The sequence below is a fragment of the Alosa alosa genome, chromosome 21 (assembly GCF_017589495.1).
Source record: "Alosa alosa isolate M-15738 ecotype Scorff River chromosome 21, AALO_Geno_1.1, whole genome shotgun sequence".
Taxonomy (NCBI): domain Eukaryota; kingdom Metazoa; phylum Chordata; class Actinopteri; order Clupeiformes; family Clupeidae; genus Alosa; species Alosa alosa.
In genome coordinates this window covers 9,011,259-9,034,879 of record NC_063209.1, presented here as the reverse complement: position 1 = coordinate 9,034,879, position 23,621 = coordinate 9,011,259, and the positions used below count along the sequence as shown (strand labels likewise).

The 23,621-nt window shown below is 40.6% G+C and overlaps 2 protein-coding genes across 2 annotated transcripts; both read right to left on the bottom strand.

Moving 5' to 3' along the window:
* Positions 1-1,688: 1,688 nt before the first annotated feature.
* Positions 1,689-6,574, bottom strand: mxd3 (MAX dimerization protein 3). Its single transcript, XM_048232064.1, has 6 exons — positions 6,398-6,574; positions 5,593-5,695; positions 5,362-5,391; positions 5,142-5,256; positions 4,329-4,506; positions 1,689-3,610 (listed from the first exon to the last, which is right to left on the bottom strand). The coding sequence occupies exons 1-6, from the start codon at positions 6,465-6,467 to the stop codon at positions 3,501-3,503; spliced, it is 606 nt and encodes a 201-aa protein (XP_048088021.1). The 5' UTR covers positions 6,468-6,574; the 3' UTR covers positions 1,689-3,500.
* A 5,381-nt stretch (positions 6,575-11,955) lies between these two features.
* Positions 11,956-20,803, bottom strand: LOC125286834. Its single transcript, XM_048232144.1, has 3 exons — positions 19,789-20,803; positions 15,064-16,103; positions 11,956-13,974 (listed from the first exon to the last, which is right to left on the bottom strand). The coding sequence occupies exons 1-3, from the start codon at positions 20,708-20,710 to the stop codon at positions 13,036-13,038; spliced, it is 2,901 nt and encodes a 966-aa protein (XP_048088101.1). The 5' UTR covers positions 20,711-20,803; the 3' UTR covers positions 11,956-13,035.
* Positions 20,804-23,621: the final 2,818 nt, after the last annotated feature.

The window sequence follows — 23,621 nt, the reverse complement described above, 5'->3', positions numbered from 1 at the left end:
AACTGTATAATCTAAGTAGGGACCTACATGCTCATGAGATTCTAATTGTATTTACATGATCTAAAGCCCTATACAATTTAACACTTGCATTATGCAAACATTTAACACAGAGCCCTTTGCACTATACAAACATTATTGAGCAAATTTTGTTATATATATTTGTGTGTGTGTGTAACTGTAATTTTACGGAATATGGTCATTTGAGGGGCCGATAAATACACCTTTCTTACCCACTAATCAAATAGGCGAAGTACTGTGCAGTTCTGTACTCCGCGTTGGCACAACCCTGCAAAAATGCTAGTAAAGCACAACACATGACCACACAGTATCACCAAAAGACACCAGCTGGCTTTTATCATTAACGGCTATCTGGTGTTTGCAAAGTTTTTACATATGTTTGTAGGCAGACGGCTCACTAGTATTTGACCCAAAACTCCAATTCTCTAATGAGTTTACTCTTCTGCACTCCTGATATTTTCTCAGGACTGTTATAGAACAGGGCTGTAAATAATAAATTCCGATACAGTGTGACACAGTGCCGATCAAGGACACAAAATACAACCCTATTTCCAAAACAGTTGGGACACTGGGTAAAATGGAAATAAAAAAAATAAAAAATAATCCGCAAATCCCGTAAACTCATATTTAGTTGCAAAAAAGGTCATGGACAACATGTCATATGTTCAAATTAGACTATTTCATGAAAATGATACTCATTTTGAATTTGCCTGCAAAATATCTCAAAAAAGGTCGGGGGCAACAAAAGACTGGAAAAATTCTGTAATGCTACAGAAATCACAAGGAGCATTTTGCATTTTGCGACTAATTAGGTTAACTGGCACCATGATTGGGTATTTAAAGAGAATCTAAAGTCTCTCAGAAGTAAAGATGTGGAGGAATTCATCAATTTGTAAAAAACCTGTGTGGACAAGACCAATCAAAATGTGAAAATCTTTTTGAAAAGTAGAGGAGAGGGACAATCCGACTTGTTATTAGTGCATAGTTCAAAAGCCAGCATCCGTGATATGGAGGTGCTTGCCATGGCATGGGCAGCTTGCACAGCTGGAAAGGCAAAATTAATGTGGAATGATACAGGGCAACATATGCAGTCATCCAGACATCTTTTTCAGGGAAAACCATGAATATTTTAAGAAAACATTGCAAAACTTCATCCTGTGCATATTAACATACCAGTACAGCTCCATATTAGAAGAGTCCAGAGGCAGAAATGGCCTGTCTGCAGTTTAGACCCCATCGCATTGGGTGCATCAAGATGTATCAAACGAAAAACTGGATTACGTGGACCCTGGACTGTTTTTGACTAAATATAGGGTTTACGTGATTTACAAATCATAACATTGTTTTTATTTACATTGTACATGTCACAACTTTTGTTTGGAAACAGGGTTGTAGACCAACATGGCGTCACCATTTTTCAGCCCCTGTAGAGAGCTATCCAGTTCCTTTTCAATAGACATCACAGGGTTTTATTTATTCAAAGCTCCTAAAACAAATTGCAGTCACCTTTCACTTTTGTTAAGCACAAAATGCAAAACAACTGTGTGCTATGTAAACCAATCCAACATCTAGACATTATGGAAATAATTATGTCTGAATGGCTGGCTCAGATCATCTTGGCCATAAAAATAAACCCAAATTGTCATAACATGAAACCACACAAAAGATGATTAAATACATAAAATATTTATTTATACAAAAGTGTATACACTAGTATAAAAATGCTACATTGGAAAACAGGGAGTAGGAAAGGACAGAGATACAAAGGTGATGGTCTTCTTCCAGTGATACAGATACAGGCAATAAGGCTTCAGGTGGTCACAATCAAAAAGGCAAAGGTCCTTCACAAATACCTGTTAAGTCTGGTGAACACCACCACTGACACATGTTGCATAAGTCAGTTTACAGTGACAAGAGGGAGATTGGTTTGTCCAGGTCCTTACGTTTTCCTACTGATATGAACGTTTGTTTGCTTGTTGTTGAGATGCACCTTGTTGAGGTACCAGTTCATTGGGAAGAAGCTGTTAAGTCAGACTGCACATCCAGCTGTAGTGGTCACCAGCTGTTGTAGGAGCATGCAAGCACTACATCTACGTAAAGCTAACCTACTCTCCAGAGAAAAAGTGCGATCTATAACCTTTAAGGGTTCTAAGACTTGACCACATAACTCAAAGTTGCCACAAAGAAACTAGCCGCTCCAGGTGACACCTTCAAGATTTGTTATTATAGCTTAAGAGTTGTCCTATGTGGCCGAACCAAAAAACCCATGTCAAGCACCTTTTTTTTTTTTTAAACAAAAATGAAATAGCTTGGATCAGTAACACTTCTTTTCACTGCATTTTTGTGTTTCCTAAGGGCCTCAAAAGACCAGAGAGCCCCATGCACCATCACACCCACAATGGGTTAGAAACCACTCATTGTCTTTCTTCCTCGGTGGTAGCCCAGCACAAGTCATGATGAACCTGTCCCATCGCAAGGGCCAGAACATTTCCATCCTGCCACACAGCTCAGAAGGTGAGGCACTCAAAGAGTTCCTCTTCTGTGAAAGGCAGCGTCAAAGCTGTAACTCGTCACTGGTGTGCTGACGTAGCCACCCTTCATCAGCCCAAGTTAATCTCCTAGATGTATTTAACAGGTTACACGTATCTTCTATAAAATCAGAAAAGTCAAGAAGGGTGATAAGGGGCCGGTCAGGTCACAGCCTTGCTCTGCGTAAGAGTCTCTGACAGTGAGGAAGAGATTTTGTCCTTGTCATGAAATTATTCAACTAATTTCCATCAAAAATGTGCAAACATGATCTCTTGTATTAAAATCTGTAATATGTTGCCAAACACCCCTTAAAATGGACAAAACAAAAACCAAGTGCTTTGTGGATGTTTGTACAACAATGTCATCAAAAAAAAAAAAAAAATCAGAGCAAGACACATGGACAAAACCATAAATAGGTTCAACTCCAGGAAACAAGTGCAAGCTTTTCTGTGCAGACGGTTCCTGAAATTAAGCTTAGGAGCTGACATGTCAAATCAGAGAGTGTGTTTACAGAATGACAAGAGAAAAAAAGAAGACAGTTAGCCTCAAAAAATGCAATGCACGGGCTAGGTTTCAGTTTCTGAAGTGAGTTTGCAAAGGCTTGGCCAAAGCTACAGCACCACAAGTTCACAACACTTGCATCAGTTTTTTTTTCCTTCCTTCCTCTCCCTTAGATAATGCACTCTCTTGATCAGGATGTTTTTCTCTAAAATTAAAGTCCTTAACATGCTTTTCAACCCTCTAAAAATGTAGAATTCCATCTCAGACTAGAACATCACAGAGGTCTGTGTCACCGATGGACTGGGATTATAATAAAAAATAAAAAAAATATTGAAAAATAAAGAACATGATGTTTTTCTTCTTTCCAGGTCTTTTTTTTCAACTGATTTGGAATGTTTCCACTCTCCAGAGTGGGATGATCACACTCACTCACACACACACACACCTGTCAATCATAGCCATACGCGGTCAGGAGTTGAGTAACAGTGGTCCACCACTGTGTGCATGCAGCCATCTGACTCCAGTGTCCAGACCATGCTCTCCACATCGATCTCCACGTCCTCTGCAACAGAATATTAAAGAGTGGGGTCAACATTAATTTCCTATTTTTTCACTTTCTTATCCAGTTAAATATTCTATTTAGATATTTGTAGGACAAAAACATCAACCAGAAATACCACCAAAAGAACGACTCTATTGCATGCATTATTCCCAGCATCATACACCCCATAATATTCAATTCAAGAATGTTGCATCCTGTTTACATTGAGTAAGTAAGCTTGGATGTAATAAGGACGTAAAACACAAGGTTGAGAAGGATAGCTACTTTGACACACAGGAAGGTATTGGTTAGTATTACTCTGCAGTTCCGTAATTATACAGTGTTTCCTTTAAGCTTTCACAAGACCTATAAACTAGTTATTACCCTAGTTGCCAGCGTTTTGCTATGCCTATTGTGGTATGTGGAAAACGAATTGTGAAGGCCAAGGGCAGGGTAGCTTATTAACAGGGTAGATCATGATAAACATTTCATAATTTAATTGCCCCCAGTTGCTCTTTATCTTGTGACTTCAGATTGTGACTAAATTCTCTATCAGGAAGTTTTGCATGCAGACCAGGAAGTTTCTAACCCACGAGCAAAGCAAAAGCGTTTTTATTTTCCATTTTGCTTACATTCCCTTCATTAGAATTTACTGTGCAACAGTGCTGTTCGAGTAGGGAAAAAACAACCTTTAAACACTTGGGTTTGTCTGATAAGGCAGGTGGTGTCCTGGCCTCACCTCTGTCTGAGTCGGAGCGTTCAGAGGAGACAGCCGAGCCGAGGCTGTCATTGCGGATTCTTTCGGTGGCCATGGGCGCGCCGGCCTGCAGCTTCTCCAGACGCCCGCGCAGCTCCTGCTGCTGCCAGCGCAGACGGCCCTTCAGCAGCTCAGCCCGCTCCGCCTGCTCCTGCAGCTTCTGCACCGAAACCAGACACACGCACATGCCTCAGGAGACTTTTCCCCTATCTAGTACTATATTATTTCATCTGCACATTTGTAAAGCTCTCAGAACTGTCAACTGACATGAATTGAGCTTTACAAGCAAACTATAAATGAATAAATAAATAAACGTTGCCTTGTTCATGTTGGTTTATATTTAACTGCCATTTACTGTGAGTACTTCCTTATTTTTAGTGTATCAATATATATAGGACTGATTCACTGATTGAGTTCATTGTTATTTTGCAGTACTTTGAGACCCTGGAAGAGGGACGATTGTGAAACCCAGTACCCAGTACAAAGGCCCATTGTCTAAAAACGCAGCCACAACACAGGCAGAAAAAACAAACCTTGTTACTCAGCACTACAACACACTTTGCACAAACACAAACATGCACACAGCAAGTCCACTTCTGCATTTAAAATGCTGAATCCGCCTGTTTTCAACCTCAGATATCAAAGGTCACCTTTAGGGTGACAATAAATTGTAATGTCACACCATACATCAAGTGATCAAATGCAGTATGTAACTCACACTCCCACTGGGATTGAAGTACCATGTTGGCACAGACTGAATAGAAATAAGTATACTGCAACGTGCATGGACTTTACCTTGATATGGAGCTGTGCCCTTCTCAGTAGGTTAAGAGTGGTGTTTCTGGCTGAGTCTGAGGAGATAGGAACCTGCTGTTTTAGCTGCTCTAGGCAGTGTCTCAGTTGAGCTCTCCTGTACAACATAGAAAAAAGTGAATTTTAAAAACAGTCTTCTGAAAAAAGACTATGGCATGATCATAAATTACTGGCAATATACAATAATTTGTTTTGTTCTCACCTGTGTTTTTCCAATTCGTTGTGGACTGATCTGTACAGATAAGAGTATAGTTGGTGTAAATTAGTTACGGACACATAAGCACACGTGCAGTAGCCTAATAATTCATTTTGTTAAGAAAATGAAAATCCATGATATGTGGTGACAGGTCACAGACAATACTCTTATGTGTCAGAACAGGCACTCTTCTTTAAGGCCACGTAATCAACCTAAGTTAAAATTACATAACCTCACCTGCTGTTTCCAGCGCCGTTTTTCTTGTTCTTCTGCTTGCTTCTTTTATCGGACACCCCTTTGCTGTAGAACGGCAAGACCGAAGCATAGCCGTGTTCCGCCTCTGAACAACAAAGTAACCAACTTGTCATTCACTTTCTTCTTAATCAACTCGTTTATGGTAAAATATAGGGATTCAATAACTGAGCGGAATAAAACATTAAACGCAAAAACAACACACTGACGGCAGATTCCTATTTTCAAGTAAAACTACATAGCAAGGGAAAGATACTTACCCTGCGGATCGCTAACAATTTGACAGAGGCTCGCGGTTTTTTGGCGCAATGAACATCAATCCGCCGCTAGCTCGTAACTTACTCGCCTGCCACCTAATCTATTTCTTCCTATTCTGCTGTTAGAATTAATGAAATCTATGCAAACACGTCATATATTATAACGTTCATAGACAATATCTGTGACAATGTAATTTTCATTCATTAATAGAACATGTCTACAGAAGCGGAGTAGTTGCATTTTCAAATTTGCCGCTACTTCGCGCCTTTGTGTACAATGATGATCTCAAATGTAGGTCACTGAGTCAACCCTACAATTGGCAACAACCAACTAATTTTCAAAACATTTGAAGCTCCATACACGTTATACTTTCATTCAATCCACATCAGGTTACATGTGCGAATCGAAACACTTAAATATCACAAGACAACCTAGTTGTACGTGTAACTTATCGCTAGGCATTTCTGAACCTAGACGGCAATTCCAAGTCAGCAACCTTAGATGACGGATCGAAGCGTAAGTTTGACAGTACCTCGCTCTCTTCTCTCCAAATATTCAGCAGCTTGCAGAAGAACTTGAATATTGCATCCGTTCACTTCCATGGTGATGTGCAAAGTCTATTTTTAAAACTCGCTAGGAGCAATTGACCTGCTGGTGTATTTGTCCAGTTAAGAATTTGGCTGAGCTGGCTACGTAATGTGCGTCAGATTCGGCACGCCCCCACGCCGACCGCTCCCTTGTTTTGCTATGGTTTTGCTACGTCTGCTGTGGTAGCGGAGATCTGAGTCAGTCCATTCAATAGGGGGCGCTGTTAAGATTTCCTTTAAAACACAAAACTGTTTGTCACTGTGATTCAATGACCCTCCCCAAAGACATCTTGACCAAGTGTTTAAGGATATAGTAATACAATTCTCATTAACACTTTAACTGAAATCATCGTTTCTTGAAGTATTTTTCTTTAGGTTATTAGGGAAAAGCTATTACTTTTTAGGCCTGCTAATCCTGTAGCTCTGAGATTCATCTCTGTATCTCACACAATGGGCCACAGCTCCCATCCAGTCAGTGTGAAGTTGCTTGTCTGTCCTATGCCTCACATGAGTGAGTGTCACTCATCTCCAACTGAGAACAAAACTTGCCCAACAAGATTGAGCCTGTGAAGAGCGTAATGTACTTCCTTTCTTGCATCATCTCAGTTTTGGAGATGGAAACGTGTTCAATCTGAGGATACTGTTCAGAACCATCTGAATTGTTTACCATGGCATTGACTACCTAAAAGTAACTGTATTCTGAAGCAACTGTATGATCATCGGGTGCTTACACAGCAGGGGATACAATCAGTAAAGAGACACCTATAATATATTTGGAGGCTACACTAGACACCTTCGGTGTCACAGCATGTAACTAAGAACAGATTAGGGAGGTCAAGTGCAATACACTCTGGTTGCCTGTCATTTAAAACAGAAACAGATATACCCTTTAAGTTTATGGCATGTGGAACATTCTAGCAGAAATATATCTAGCAGCAGAAATATATATTATCTGTTCTGGAATTGTTACAATGAATTAACTTGTATAAACCAATAAAGTCCTAAACTGACTAGATGATTGATTTCTGTTTTTGTATATGCCATGTAAAGGTATATGCCATTCCATTCATCAGATGGGTTTTTTTCTTAATGAAAATCACTTTTGAGAATTACAAATCCTGAAAAAATGTACTGTCCTCAATCCAATTTGATCTAACACCATTAATGACCCATTTAAATTGGGATCACTAACAGCAATATTATATATAACATGGGATACACCAATTTTACAAATAAATGGTAGTTTACAACTGTCCCCATGTTTTCATCATGTACAGTCACATTTACATAAAACGGCACATTAAGAGTGTCCAATACATCTTTCAAAGGAAGTGAATTCGTTTGACAAAGGTGACACTTACACTTATTCATTGAGTTCTGATTGATTTCTGTCATTGAATTGTATGATTTAAAACAGCTTTATTTTTGGAGGATAAGCTAGAGTCAGGCCCTGGCACACTAAAATGTCCCAGAAAAGAAAAACAAAATTGTAAAACAAAAAATCCTGCATACATTGAAACTGTTTTTTCGGTAGCCTTTTTACAGGCAGAGCAATGGCAGTTAAAATACCTGACTGTCAGGCCATCATATTAGGCCCTGTCAAAGCCATATGAGATAAGGCCTGATAACTGCAACACTGCATGACAATATCACATTTATTGCATGCAATTTGCATTTAATGTATAACATATACTCAAAAAATACAAAACAAGTTTCCCTAAATATCTAAGAAAATCCATTAAGTCAATTCAGTCACATGAAACATGATTCTTTGAGAAAATATTTATGAATACATTTTAACTGTGTATGTAGGTTAGGCCTTACTTTTTTATGGTTAAATGCTAAATTTTAGATAGGCGCTTCTCATAGTTTCACATGTCCTCCATATTACTCAATGTTCAGATTTAAAAAATGTGCATTTCTGGTAGAATGTCCCACATCAGAAGGCCTAATAACACACAGAAAGAGGGCTGCCATCACTCAAAGGACTGATCATGGAGTAAGGACATCCAGGGCTACATTAATAGCTCACAATTAAACTTTTGATTTTAAATTACCATTCATGAGGTCTGTGTTGAGATGCAGTTTAAGCAACTCAACTTAAAAATGGTCACTACACCATCATAACACCCTGTATCTTCACCAATACACACTTCAGGAGGACAGGTTCAAGTTCAAATCTAATACCATGTAGCTTACTACTGTTGCAAGTGATATAATCTTTCAAAGCGGGATAAAGTAATTGACCTTTATTTACTCATTGTTCAATAGTTTTGTCCTAGCAGTGGAAAAACACTGGGCAGTGCTTGTACTGATAAAACAGTAGGCTAATCATGTCGGCTAAATGATCAATGCCTCTTGCAAGTGTTAAGTGTTCTCCCTGCAGCTAGCTTACAGTGGAACATATAACAAAATGGACTGGGAATTAACTGACGGGGGAAATTAAATGTCAAGTCCTAATTTCTACTAACCAAAAAAATCACATTCATTTAAAAAAGAACATTCACATGCAATATGGTAGTGTAACAAAAAAATAGTTTGCTTACACTAATGCCATACAGTTTTACTTTTCCATTCTGGAAAATGAAAAATCCATGTTATAGCACAGCATTTCCATTGGTTTGAGTACAGACTCTTTGTGTTGTTTCAGTAGGGTATTGTCCTGATGCCTCAACCAGCTGTGCCATCTGGGGTACAAAAGTAATGAATTCTACTGCAGAACATTAAAATATCCTGCTAAATATAAGCCAATAAAGAACACCAAATAACCTTAAATATGACTACATTTATGGTAGTTTTTAGCCTTCAATTTCTTGGAAAGACTGCACAGATCTCAACAGCAACCACATTTTATGTGCTTTTGGTGCTAAAGGTGGCTCTGCTAGTTACAAGATCCAAAGGTTTATATGTATTTTCAACCTGTGACTGTGAATGTTTAAACAATGTTTTGAAGAACAAGATGACAAAGTTCAACTGTACATGTGGAATAAGTCAAAGACTGTATTACCCATTTTTGTGATTTAAACATATATTTCACCATATGCAATTTGCATTTGCAATGTGGATATCTGAGTATTAATAAAAAGACTCACATTCTCTTCAGTAACCATTTGTCTGTAACTCATGTTGCACTATAGATAGCTCATAACAATATTCAATCCAAGATATGAAATAGTTCATTGGATATACAACCCACTGCACTGAACTCACTCTACCTGGTGGCTGATTAATGTCTAGATCACAATTAACACAGCTTCTAACAGTACAGAAAGACATTAAATCACAGGTTTATAATAATCATCCATACAAATTGATCATCACTTTCAAACTATTTAATGTATCTTTCACTCATGCCACTCGGGAAAAGGAAAGACATCCGACCACATGTTTCACACAGGTGTAGTGTAGTCAGGACCCAGGCAGTGGCGAGAGACGGGTTACCAAGCCACATCAGCGCGCACACCTGGGTTCAGTTCCCACCAGCTCATCTCAGTTCAAGGGAAGAGCCCTATGGAGATCGTGTTGGAGAGAAGGGAGGGCAGGAATAGAATCACAATCAGACAGTGGCTGAGCATGTAAGAAAATCACATCCCATTTTTACTTCTGTTTTATTCCCGTTTTTCACACACAGTTAGTCTGCTGTGGCATTAACTGCAGGAGGTCCGTTGACTGACAAGCTAACGCAACTGATTGTAATTTTGCCTATAGGAAGAATTAAAGAGTCTTGTTCAGACAACTGGCAGTCAAAGGAAGCTACATACAAGTTATCTTTATTTAGAAATAAGATGCATTACATGCAGATCATTTACCTACCTGTGCATTGAGGTTCTGCAGCTCTGTTCTGCTAGTTCTGCTCCCTCGTCAGTTTTTGAGAGCCAGGCCGGTTCCAGGTTTCTGCAGGCTGATCTCATCCCACAGGACTTAAAAGCAAGAACTTGTTAAAGTCCGGCTGTTTAGGCCACTCTGAAGAGGAGAGAAGAGAGAAACAATGGTGTGCTTAAATGTCACCCAAACAAATACGTTGCTCTCAAACCAACTGGAAAACTCAAACATTTCCAGTCAGTTTCACTAAACTTCCAAGCAAAAAAAAAAAAAAAAATAAAAAAAATGAATCAAGAAAATAATATAAAAGGCTACATACAGAAAACTCTTCTTTTCAGGCACAATGCAATTGGGAGATGTAGTGATATCTAGACCTGGAGGTTAGATGGGTATATACATCGATTTTGTAAGTCGAGGGGAGAGCAGATGCATGATGAGCCTCGTCCAGCACCGCACTACCAAGTGTCCACTAAGAAAAACAACATACTCCAAATACAAGACTACTACTACTAGGTATGAATTCACATTGGCTTTTCAGGGTCTCACTGGGATGTTTGCATATTAAAAATGAGAAGAGTTCCTTCTTAGAACCACGAATGGATTTAAGACAAAGCAAAAGAATAACTGAAGAAAGAGAAACAAATCAAATCACTGTGTAGATGAGGGGAAAAGCAGGGTGGGGTGGTTAAGAGTGAGAAAATAACTGAATCCACAAACCTTGCTCATAAAATGCAGTTCCCCTTGCATTTTGAAGGCATTAAAATCTGGATCTAAAGCATCATGTACACTGGATCTCTAAGCATCTCGAGCCGGTTAGACCTTAAACTGAAAGTTGTCTAAATAGGCATAATTAAAAACAAGAGAACTGAAGGCCAGTCACCACATCGCTATAAGGGAGGTGGGGGGGAGACTTTACAGACATTCACTCAAGCAAAGACGGCAGTCCAACTTCCAAGTCAAACTTACACAGAGGAACAAAAATGTCCACCTGTAACTTAAGATGTGAAAGTGCCATCTGACTGTAATAGCAACAGTAAAAAGCAAAGTTGCATGCACACATTACTGCATTAACTGCAAACAGCCCATCCAACACTAGGTAGGGGGGTTGTCCGTTCCAAATGGATCTGTGCCCAGTTACAGACACACAATGTTAAATGTAAAGTCTGGTGTATAAAGCAATGCTACAAACCTGAGGTGAATATCCTATGGATTTTCAGCTGGATTTCTACAGCTCTGCAGTACCTCTGGAGATTCCCATGTCGTAGAGGACAGCTAAGGTATACGGCCAGCCTATTTGACCACTAAAAGTACTGAAGATGTATTTAAAAGGAAAGACAGCATAATCTTTTCAATGGATGGTAGAGTTGTGGATGCTCCGTGACTGCTTCCGAGAGGGATGACTGAACAGTAGGTGTATAACTTTACTAGTCTACAAGGTTCTTTGACAGCATAATTCATATTTAATTACAAGGCGGTCACCCATATTCAGCAATAATGTATGACTCTTAAATCACATAAGTGAGCGCTCTGGCACACTATTTTTTTCTGACCTTATGGGCATTTAATCTGTAAAGCTGCATTAAATCCTGTTTTGAGCCAAAGTATTCAGTAAGGTTCATCTTATTGTTCATAATGTCTACAGAGTAAAGAATATTTATTAATGGAAATACATACAGTTAGCTGGTATCTGAAATAAACATGTTTTAATAGGTTTAATCTGTGTATCAGTAATACAATGAAACAGATGCATAAAGTCAGCTTCTTCTGAGATTTGTGAGATCCTTTTAAAATAAAGTCTGTGAAATAGAACACCTGGAAAATTTTCAGATACTTCCTCTGTCTTAAAGAACACGATCACCGCAACAACTAAGAAAAAAAATGTCCATATATCTAGAATAACGTTAAAACTACTTAAATTGCTTTACAATCACACTAATAGGAGTCACAGCTCAATCACTACAACGGATATTCAACATATTCTGTCAGTAACAACGGCAGTGAACCTAGAGTATTTAAAAGTAACGTGACCTAGTCCTTATAATGCTGCGTTTAGGTACTTTTATCACATTGTGACCAGAACACAACGGTGGCCATCAATGCTATCGAATACTTGAATAGAAATGTCCAAGAGGTGTACGAACTCCGAATAAGATCTAGATGCCAACAACCTGATTTGATGCAGAACTAAGGACTAAATCAAGTTCACTGTAATTAACTACTTGGCCATTTCTAATCATACATGGGGGTCTGAAGATCAACACGTCAACTTAAATACATATTTTAAAATAAAATAGAACTTACAGTACATATCTTAAAAAGGAAAAATAACAGGCCTTCACCAACAAGCAACAGGAAATATCTTAACTGAATTACTATAAACGACATTATAAAGCAAACTGCAACATTGTAGGTCCCCCACCAAGGAAAATGAAAAAGAATCCAAAGTAGTAGTCCTATTACGCGTTGGTAAACCAGGCCTAGTTTATTAGCGACTGAGGAGTAATGGCCGTGTCTCTTAAAGATTTGATGTTTCACTATGAGACGATGTATGGTTGGGCTCTGGTAAGAAACACCTGACCTGATTAAACCAGCCTGTGATAGCTGAGGTTTGTTGACTGTACCAGAAAATGGGGTTCAGTGATCCAGTCATGTCCCTGCCGAAAATACGGCTGGGAGCTACTTAATGGATGGGATATTTAAGCGGCCATTTAGATTTTGGCTAGGGGATGGAGCTGCTCTGTTGTACGACTGACCAGGATTCCTAATATGAGCCTCCATAACCCCCCCTGCCGTAACCACCACCGCCTCGGGAGTAAGGAGCGCTGCTTCTGCCCGAGTAATTACCTTTCATTGGACCATAGCCAGACGACTGCTGGCCATAGCCACTTCCAAAGTCATTGTAGCCGTTGCCTCCGCCATAGCCTCCCATTTGGTCTCCATAGCCACCCCCGTAACCGCCACCGTATCCACCTCCATAGCCACCTCCGTAGCCGCCATCGTTGCCTCCGTAGCCACCTCCGTAATTCCCGTAGCCACCACCTCTTCCACCGCCGTAGCCGTTTTGGGATCTTCCCATTCCACGCCCGCCTCTACCTCGACCGCCGCGGCTACCAGCAGCTTGAATCTCTTGTTTGGTTAGGGCTTTCTTCACTTCTACTTTATGGCCGTTGATAGTGTGAAACTTCAACACAACAGCTTTATCAGCAGAATCGTTATCTTCGAAGTAGACGAATCCAAACCCACGCTTTTTACCTGTATCTTTGTCAGTAATCACCTCTGCTTTCTCGATGGCGCCGAACTGGGAGAAGCATTCAAGGAGATGTTCGTCTTCAATATCATCTTTGAGACCCCCGACAAAAATTTTCTTGACTTTAGCAAGGGCCTCTGGCCTGCCCGCATCTTCTCGTGCCACGGCCCTTTTCAATTCAACGTTGTTACCGTCCAGAACGTGTGGCCTAGCTGCCATGGCAGCATCCGCCTCCTCCGGTGTTGAGTAGGTCACAAAGCCGAAGCAGCGAGATCGTTTCAACGCTTGGTTCTGCACCACAACACAATCCGTCAGCTCGCCGTACTGCTCGAAATGTTTGCGGAGACCCTCGTTGGTGGTCTGAACATTCAGTCCACCGACGAACAATTTGCAAAGTTGATTTTCCATGGGTGCGTTTAATGAAACCAGTTTAAACTGCGACAAAAAGTAAGACTAGCTACCAGCAGTTGCAGCACTCAAAATGGCGGACTTTATCCGAGGGAAATTAAAAAATGGCGGAGGGGGAGGTGCTACAGCGACAGGGATGTTGGGATTGGAATTAGCCAAAGCTTTCTAGTTCATTCATTAGCACATACAAAGATTTTAAATTATTCAAACGTGCATGTAGCACATGAATGATTCCATGATGATTAAATAGAACAGATCAACCAAATATTTGCTTATTCGAACAAAAAACCTGGAATCGGGAGTCCTCGCAGTTCCAGGAATAGACTGCGTAACAAATTGAGCGCAAACTCGCGCTCGATATTCAAAGATCGACTAATGTGAATTTCAGGATAAAAGCAGGAATTTGTGATTTGCACGGTGGAAGTACAGCATAATTTCTACCACAGCTGTAACCGTGGTGTAGTACTATGAACACAGACTTCTAAACGACATACGAAAATACGACCATCAATTAGATTTACTTGTGGTCACTAAATGTAAATGCATCTCGTGCATATGCTGCAAATTCAGATGAAACGTAAACTTGAGTGCACTTATCTCCAAAAGGATACCCCAATAATTACCAAAATAAGGTCTACACATAAAACAAGCAATTTGTCAAATCATGAAAAAGTTTAATACAATTTGACAGGGTTGTGAGTTAACCGAAATTCAAGGTTAAGCAACATTTCACAAAACTGAGTCAACAGAACAGCACAGGACTTATAGAATAAAACTGGATCAATCAAAATAAACATGTATAAAAAACTAAACCCACAGAGCCTGACATCACAATTATACATCACACAATAAAACAATAGGATACTCGAACAGAGAACGAGCTGCTTTTTACATAAAGTTAGCTAATTCCCCTGAGCTTCATGACTTGTAGATAATAAAACAGAGCAAACAGACAGGTCATCGTTCCGAGCTTCGTCCACTTAAACTAAAACCATTCACTACAATCATTAAAAATGGAATAATTATCGTGCTGAAAAAAAAAAAAGTTTAAAGTCCATAGCTAATGTCCATAGTAAACGGCATAGCAGTCCAGAAACTGAACATTAGGAAGGGGTATCGGCCTGTGGTTTAGATTGAGGGAGAATTCCTCCAACCTTTGCAATAATTTGTGTTCTGAAGTCCCAAAATATGTGCATCCCTCAATGGTGCATGATTCAATAACCAGCGTACCCCCCTTCCGTATCCACCTCCTCCGCGCGCATATGGCCCCCCACCCCTACCAGCGGCATAATTACCGCTCTTCATTGGACCATAACCGGAGGGCTGTTGAGCATAGTCCTCTCCAAAGTCACTGTAACCGTTCCCATTGCCATAGCCGCCCCCCATCTGATCGTATCCACCGCCATAGCCGCCTTGGGTTCCATAGCCGCCGCCGTATCCGCTTCCATAGCCGCCATCATTGCCATAGCCTCCGTAATAACCTCCTCTTCCGCCACCGTAGCCATTTTGAGGCCGACTCATTCCTCGGCCTCCTCTGCCCCTTCCACCACCACGACGGCCTGCTGCTTGCATCTCTTCTTTAGTAAGAGCTTTCTTCACCTCTACCTTGTGTCCATTAACCGTATGAAACTTAAGAACAACTACTTTGTCGGCGGAATCGTTATCTTCAAAATAGACAAAGCCGAAACCACGCTTCTTGCCGGTCTCTTTATCGGTGATGACTTCGGCTTTCTCAACTGTGCCGTACTGTGAAAAATATTCATTCAGATGTTCCTCCTCGATATCATCTTTAAGTCCACCAACGAATATTTTCTTCACCTTTGCCAATGCTTCTGGCCTACCAGCGTCCTCCCGAGCGACCGCTCTTTTCACATCCACGTTGTTGCCGTCTACAACATGTGGCCGAGCGGCCATAGCTGCATCTGCCTCCTCCGTGGTTGAGTATGTTACAAAGCCGAAACAACGAGACCGCTGTAACGACTGATTCTGAACCACTACGCAATCGGTGATCGTTCCATACTGCTCAAAATGCTGTCGCAAACTTGCATCTGTGGTCTGGACATTCAGTCCACCGACGAACAACTTACATAGTTGAGCGGACATTTTTCCACAATTCTCCGAAAGGCTCGACTGAACTATCACCGGTAACGTACGGTTTAAACAATCCGAGGCGCCTCTGTCGTTACGTCAAGACATGCGCCGCTTGTTATGATTGGTTGAATGGGAATCAAACCCCCGCCCCTTCCTTTTACGTATGTCTATCGAGCAAATTCACAAAATCACTATCACGATCGGGAAAATAAACAGAACATTTCCCTGTTTTTAAAGCACACCAAACTGTCAAACACTACACATTAGTTTCCTATTGCTTATGTAATATGTTTGGGAAAATGTTGGCTTTAGGCTGCGTGAAGCCTCAAGGACATGCAATTATTTTCTTTTCTTGACCACAATGCTATCAGGCAGTCTTATTCAAAAACTGTAGAAAACATCTATTACAGATCCTCCAAACTAGCAAGTGTTAAGCCTGATGCCTTTCAGTTGCAGCCCCCCCCACCACCACCACCATTATGCTTCATTAACTTAATTTGGGAGCCAGTGCACTCCAGGTGTCAAATGTCACAAAAAATATTGTTACACTTAGCCAGTTGAGTCCAGTTTGCCTGGCAAGTAACCCATAGAATTGGGCAAAGGGGTGGATCATTGAATGGTGCAGTGGGCAGATCTATAGACCTACATAATATAAAAGGCCTTTAGGGTCAATAATGTTATGCATAACAGGAAGAGTGTGCTGATCTTTGACAATAATCACATTGGGCCTTTGAGTGTTTTAAGTGTGTACATGATCAAGACCAGGGATGTAGTGCTAAAATAAGAGGTGGGTAACCTATGAATTTTGTGATCTCGGTGACGTGGACTGCACCATGCGGCATCAGATTTTTTAAAAAGGCATTCAGAAGTTTGATGATGGTGGAGGTTAATGTCCTGTTTATAACAATACCAGTATTAAATGGTTCCTAAAGTGTTGAGTGTACATATAGGGTGAATGTGGATAGTAGTGTGATTTTTGAATGTTAAAAGTTGCAATTGGTGAATAAACTCTTTTGGGACGGGGATAAACTCTATTTCTGAATTTTCAGAGGTGGATAAACTGCGTTTAGCCTCCACTACATCCCTGGTCAAGACCTAGAGAAAAGGCCACAAGCAGTAAAATCAAAGAACGAGTAAAATAAAAACAGTCACACTATGAGAAACAAATCTCATGTGCATGTGCTTAGGCTATGATGGCTATGAAGATTTTGCCTCATTAAATGAGCTTTAGTTAGACTTTAAGCTTTGCCCACCTTTTAAACTAGGGCCAACAGCAGTCTGTTACAGCTTAAAGGGATGCTGGTTGCGATTCACTTGCCGCTAGCTAGGTTGCTCTTGGTTGAGGTAACGTCCCAAAGATTTTTGTTACGGTTACCACCAGGCTTGGCGCAAAAGACCTAGGAGTCCAAAATGCCGCTTCTGCTGCGCTCGGCCTGGCGGCAGACCAGTTCTTGCGCGCACAAGCCATTGAAAATAATGGGATTCATAGCACAGTGCTGCCACTTGCGCATACAATGTGAACCCAGCTTCAGCCATCCTTACACCAGAAGACTTTTCAATCCTTAAAGAATCTTTCCCAAATCTTGTCAGTCTTATGAGTAAAGCTTGAATGGGGAGGTGCATTAGTTAAGACTCCAAGCTTTCAAGAAGGTTTCCCTAATCTTGTGAAAGTGTATGGGTAACATTAGCTGCAACTGTAAACATTATAACCTAATCTTTTACCATAAAACACTACCAAAATATGAAATGTACAGAATTATCCACACATTTATCGAGAACTGGACATATTCAAATTAATTTTAAAATGCCAGAGCAAGTTCGGATTGGTGGATTTATTCCAGGAAACAGCTTTATCCTAGCTGAAACAGGCCTCATATGAACACAGAGATTTGGTTTAATGTAAAATTATTTATTTGCCTGCATACATAAAGTTTTGAAACAACCAAATAATGCCTTTTTCATTGCTGCGTCACTGATGCTCATACAGGTGGCTTTGACCTTAGGATAAAATAAAGAGAGGTTAGACAGGTCATTCTACCATGATCGTAGCAATAAGTGAGACAAAGACTAGGTTTCTATTTAGGCCTCTTATTTATCCATAGTAACTTCTGCATTTTTACCCAAGTAACTGTGCTTGTTGCTGTGTGTAGTGTACCACTACTCAGTATGAACTGAGCCAATCTATAATGTTCTCCGCACCTTGGACCACCAATTCAGATGGAGGACTGACAACACAACACCGAATGGCCATTGTCTCATTACTGACCCATGGGGCTTTAAAATCTCCCAACCATGCCGATGGATCGCCAAACTCCACAGCCACAGTTGATGTGGTCTGAGTCAGGCATCACCAACTCCCTGTAGATAAAAGAGAACAAACAAAAATTAGAATTTAACACCAAACATTACATGAATCCTTGCAAAAGGTGTCATGTATGATCTAAGGAGTGACTGTTTCAGTTCAGACCTTTCCACAGGCCACCAAATGCCACCCTTCACATACCAGATATCTTTTTTATATTCAGACACGCTGGCCACATGTTAGGTAAACCAGCTGGTGTCAGTCCAAACTAGGAAAATAAAAACGAACAGCTGCATTTACACTTCTAAGTATACTAGTTAAGAGTTAAAGTTGACCAACACTTAGTGAAGACAGGTTGATTACATACCTATGTTGCAGGGTGATATCCTAATGTGAAATTTCAGTCCTATAATGGACCCCAGGTATTGAACAGGGTCCCTGTACAAACAAACTGCTACAGCTATTTCGAAGTACTGGGATTACTGAAAGAAAACCTAAATATGGGAATCAAATGTAATAGGAACCCCGTTTGTGCCCAACAAGGAAAACATCCCGAGCTACTGGTCACCAACTTCATCGGCCGGCTTTATGGTCACGCGCCCCCGTACAGTACCGGCAGACGTCTCCCACTAGGATAAGTAGTACTGTATGTGTAGAATAGCTCATAGAGGCACCTAAAGCTAAATAGACTGAAATTTAATACAAGTTATTTTAGTTGAATGCATAACAGTATTAAGAGAGTAAACTAAGTATACGATCATAAACTTTTTATTTAAAAAAGAAAACATACATTTGCATACCATTGTTCAACAATTTTCTTTGATGTGAAGACATAATATACAAGGTACATATGTATGCTAGAAACGATATACTAAGTAGCCAAAATACCAGAGAGTGCAGATAAATAAGTTCTGTGGAATTCCGCAAATACAGCTGCAGACTACCGTAAATGCCACACTGCGTTCAGCTTTGTAACGATAGTGCACATACATCCACGTGTGCGTCCAAAATCCAAAACTGCTTAACACAAGCGCATTCTTTTATCCTCTGTGATACATTACTGAGCAGGGGTAAATTAAATATTACTTGTAGCCCATGACACAAACTCTAAAAAGAGAAAAGAAATTAAATGAATGCTGGTGAACAATTAAAACAAGCCTTGCACAAAACAAAAAAAAACGCATTATAAAATAAAACAGGCAAACTAAGTTCTACCTACACGACCTTAACTTGAAACAAAAGTGATCACTTGATTTTGAACATGTTCTACAACAAAAGCTGGTCGAACAAGCCAGGTTTCTGGGAAGTAGTCTTCCTACCTGTTTAGATTTGAGGTCTTTTAGGAAAGGTTTCACAGTGTCCGCCCCGTGTTGTTAAGCAGAGGCCAGAGGATTGAACCAATCTGTCCAATGTCGTGATATTGAGGGTATTCTGGGACAAAGTTCTCAGTCTCATTCACTGCCCTTAGTACGGGGCACCATATGCGCCTCTGGCAGCATAGCCCCCTCCACCTCCTCTGGGATAGGTAGCGCTGCCCCGAGCTGCGTAGCCGCCTGCTCCCTTCATGGGCCCGTAGCCTGAGGGCTGTTGGGTATAACCACTGCCAAAGTCACTGTAGCCATTTCCGCCACCGTAGCCTCCGCTTTGATCTGCGTAGCCACCGCCATAGGCCGCGCCGTAACCTCCAGCGTATCCTCCACTTGCATAGCCTCCGCCATAGCCGCCATCACTGCTTCCGTAGCCATAACCTCCGCCGTAGCTTTCGTAACCACCTCGGCCACCGCCGTAGCCATTTTGATTTCTTCCCATACCTCTTGGCATTCCTCTTCCTCCCCTTCCTCCCCTGCTCGCAGCTTGCATCTCATGTCTTGTGAGGGCCTTTTTAACTTCAACTTTGTGTCCCTTGATGGTATGAAACTTCAGGACAACCGCTTTATCGGCGGAGTCGTTATCATCAAAGTGAACAAAGCCGAAGCCTCGTTTCTTACCGGTGTCTTTGTCGGTAATGATCTCGACCTTCTCAACAACACCAAATTTACCAAAATATTCATTGAGGTCTTCGTCCTCGATGTCCTCCTTCAGCCCACCAACAAAGACTTTCTTCACTTTCGCAAGCGCTTCGGGTTTACCTGCATCGTCCCGTGCAACAGCTCTCTTCAACTCCACGTTTCGGCCATCAACAACATGTGGCCTAGCGGCCATTGCTGCATCTGCCTCCTCGGCGGAGGAGTATGTTACAAACCCGAAGCAACGAGACCGCTGTAATTGTTCGTTCATGACCACTACGCAGTCGGTAAGAGTTCCGTACTGTTCAAAATGCGCCTGGAGTCCATCTTTGTTGGTCTCCACGTTCAGACCGCCGACAAAAAGTTTGCAGAGTTGATCCATACTGCCTCGTAAAATATTTCTTCTTTACCGCCGACACGAGCTTCTTGCTGTTCAACAGTTGAAGCTTAAGGGTACCCCACCTTCATTTAAGTTGTCGTAACTCTGACGTCATATGCGCTCAGATCCGTGAAAGCTACGCCCCTCAATCTGTCTGGGCCAAGGCCCGATAGCTCCACCTAAGGGCAATAAGTTTGTCTTTACAAATGTAAACTAGCCCTATGTGAGTTGGAAGACAGAATAAAATGATGTTTCCTTGTGTGCATTTTTAAATATTTTTTATAATGTCATTTTCGGATTCAGACCTCCACATATTCACGTTTCTTTAACGTTGATGAATGAGAATGCATACAACATCCAAAACGGTTAGCCTACCATGCAAAGAATGGCCATATATGATGAAACCAATGACTGGAGTTATAGTGAAACCATTTCCAAGTCGGTGTATAATTATACATCAATACATTAATTATATTTTAATACAAAAATGGGAAACAGTGTGTAGGCCTAAAGAGATCTACAGTTTGCACCTAAAATATAACCACACACTTTTAACATGCACAAAAGTAAATATGGAGCGAAAGAGTGCACTTATTCTTCCTCTTCAAAAAATCACATTGTAAAAATAATTGGGCCATCAGGAAAATCATGGAGGGAGTAAAGGGGTCTGTAGCAAGTCATGTCATCATTAAGATTTTGAAAATTACATGGCCTTAAATTGAATTTAAAACATTGCCCAGCAGATATGTGCAGCATATTAGGTCATAATGTAAATAGTGCTTAGTCCTCCTCTCTGGTAGTATAGGCCAGTGTTTTTTTTAACCTTTTTTGTGCCATGGCACACTTTTGACACTTAAAATGTCCCACGGCACACTAACATCCTGTGTGAAGGAAAAATAAACATACCATAGCCTAAAATTTCAAATAATACACAGATATGGCCTTATTATGGCTTCTATGCAAGACCTGCTCAATAAAACAAGCGCCCTCTGTTTCATTTGTAGGTGACTACATCTAATTTAATTGTTGTTATGAACTGGATATGTGATTCTGTGAATACTGGATATAGGGCCCCCATTGCACAATGCCTGCATACCACAAATAGTGCAATCATACAACTAATGAGAGCATGTGGTTATAAATTCTTTGATGCAACAGTTGCTTTTCTGGACCAGTGAGTGACATTTGGGTAATTTTCTGCGGCACACCTGATGATCTCTCACGGCACACTAGTGTGCCCGGCACAGTGGTTGAAAAACACTAGGCTACGGTAGGGCATGTTGCTAGGTGTGGTCCAGAGGATTAGTAGTTCTCAACTGGTGTGCGTGGAATTTTAAGGAACCCATTGCGTAAAAAAGGCTAGAGGGCTATTTTTGAGTACATAAATCAATGACCAATGAAACAGTTTCTGAATAAAGACGGTTTTAGGTAGTCACGAAGTAGTCATGATAGCCTAAAGTAGTCTAATAGGCAACAGACCCATTACACAGCTCAGTCATCATCATGGGCATTGCCTAGCTTTCTATATCAGGGCCGTGCTGAGACCTTTGGAGGGCCAGGGGCTCAAATTGAAAAAGGGGCACAAGAAACATGATTTTTAAACATATGTCAGCATAATTTACAGTTCAATCCGTTAAATTATAGCGACCCATATTGAAACAAAATTCAACATGGAATCTTACAACTAACTACATCATACTATAGTATATAGATCATTTACCCCACCAGGTGAAATCGTTATCTATTTGTTTGTATGTGTGGTGTGTGTGTGTGTGAGAGAGAGACAGAGAGAGAGAGAGAGAGAGAGAGAGAGAGAAAGAGATTCACTGCCTTTTGTGGCTTTCTTTCTGCATTTGTCTACTGTCTTTGAGGAATCTTGCACTGCATAATTCAATATCATGATTTATAAAACAAATACAACACAATTTAACTTTGTAAACATCAACCTGAATTGATTAATGAACCTGAGCTTTTAGTCAGTTTTATAGCTGTAGTTCAGCTGTTGTTCAGTTGTTCAGCTCTGAATCAGAAAATATAGTTTAAAATTATAGCAATAGATTTATTGTAATTTCACAATGAAAGAAATTAGGAAAAATCCAACCTTGAAGGGAGGCAAATTTATTTGGAGACTCACCCCACTGTTTTCCTATGGAGTTTAGATCAGGGGACTGAGATGGCAATGTCTGAAGCATGATTTTGTGTTCAGCAAACAATATTTGTTTTGATCTGGACATTTGCTTTGGTTCATTGACCTGATGAATGATCCAATCATGACCAACTTTTAGTTGGCAGAGATTGGCAGATTTCCATTGAAAATGTTCAGGTTTTTCTTGGTGTTCATGACACCATGCACCTTAATTAGGTTCTCAAGGCCTTTGGGAAGAAAAACAGCCCCACAATAGCACAGCCCCTCCACCATAATTCTCATTAGGCATGGGGTTCTTTTCAGTCTAGCCATTCTTCTATGTACACCAAACACATCTAAAGTTTCTAGCCAAAGAGCTCAATTTTCATTTCATCTGTCACTGTACCATTCAGTAACTCCTGCCGTTTACATTGGTAGTTAAATGGCTGGACAGGCTTTTACCTGTATGCCCTCTAAATAAGCTATTAGCAGTGAGGTCACTTTTGAAGACTTTTTTGGGGACTTGGTGACCCCGAAGATGATACATCATCGGTTTAATACCGCTATTATCTGGCCCTATAGCCCAGAAACCCCCATTCAACCCCATCTTCAACTTTGCCTTTACAATTTATCTTCATTCACTTACATAAACATCCTGTGCTGTCTACTGTTTTAGCCAAAATTGTGCAAAGTAAAGAGGCATCATACAGGCCCCTCTGATTGGACAGACAGTCTATCAGTCAATCCCTGTCAACAACCATTTCCATTGATTCAAAGGGCCAACATGTA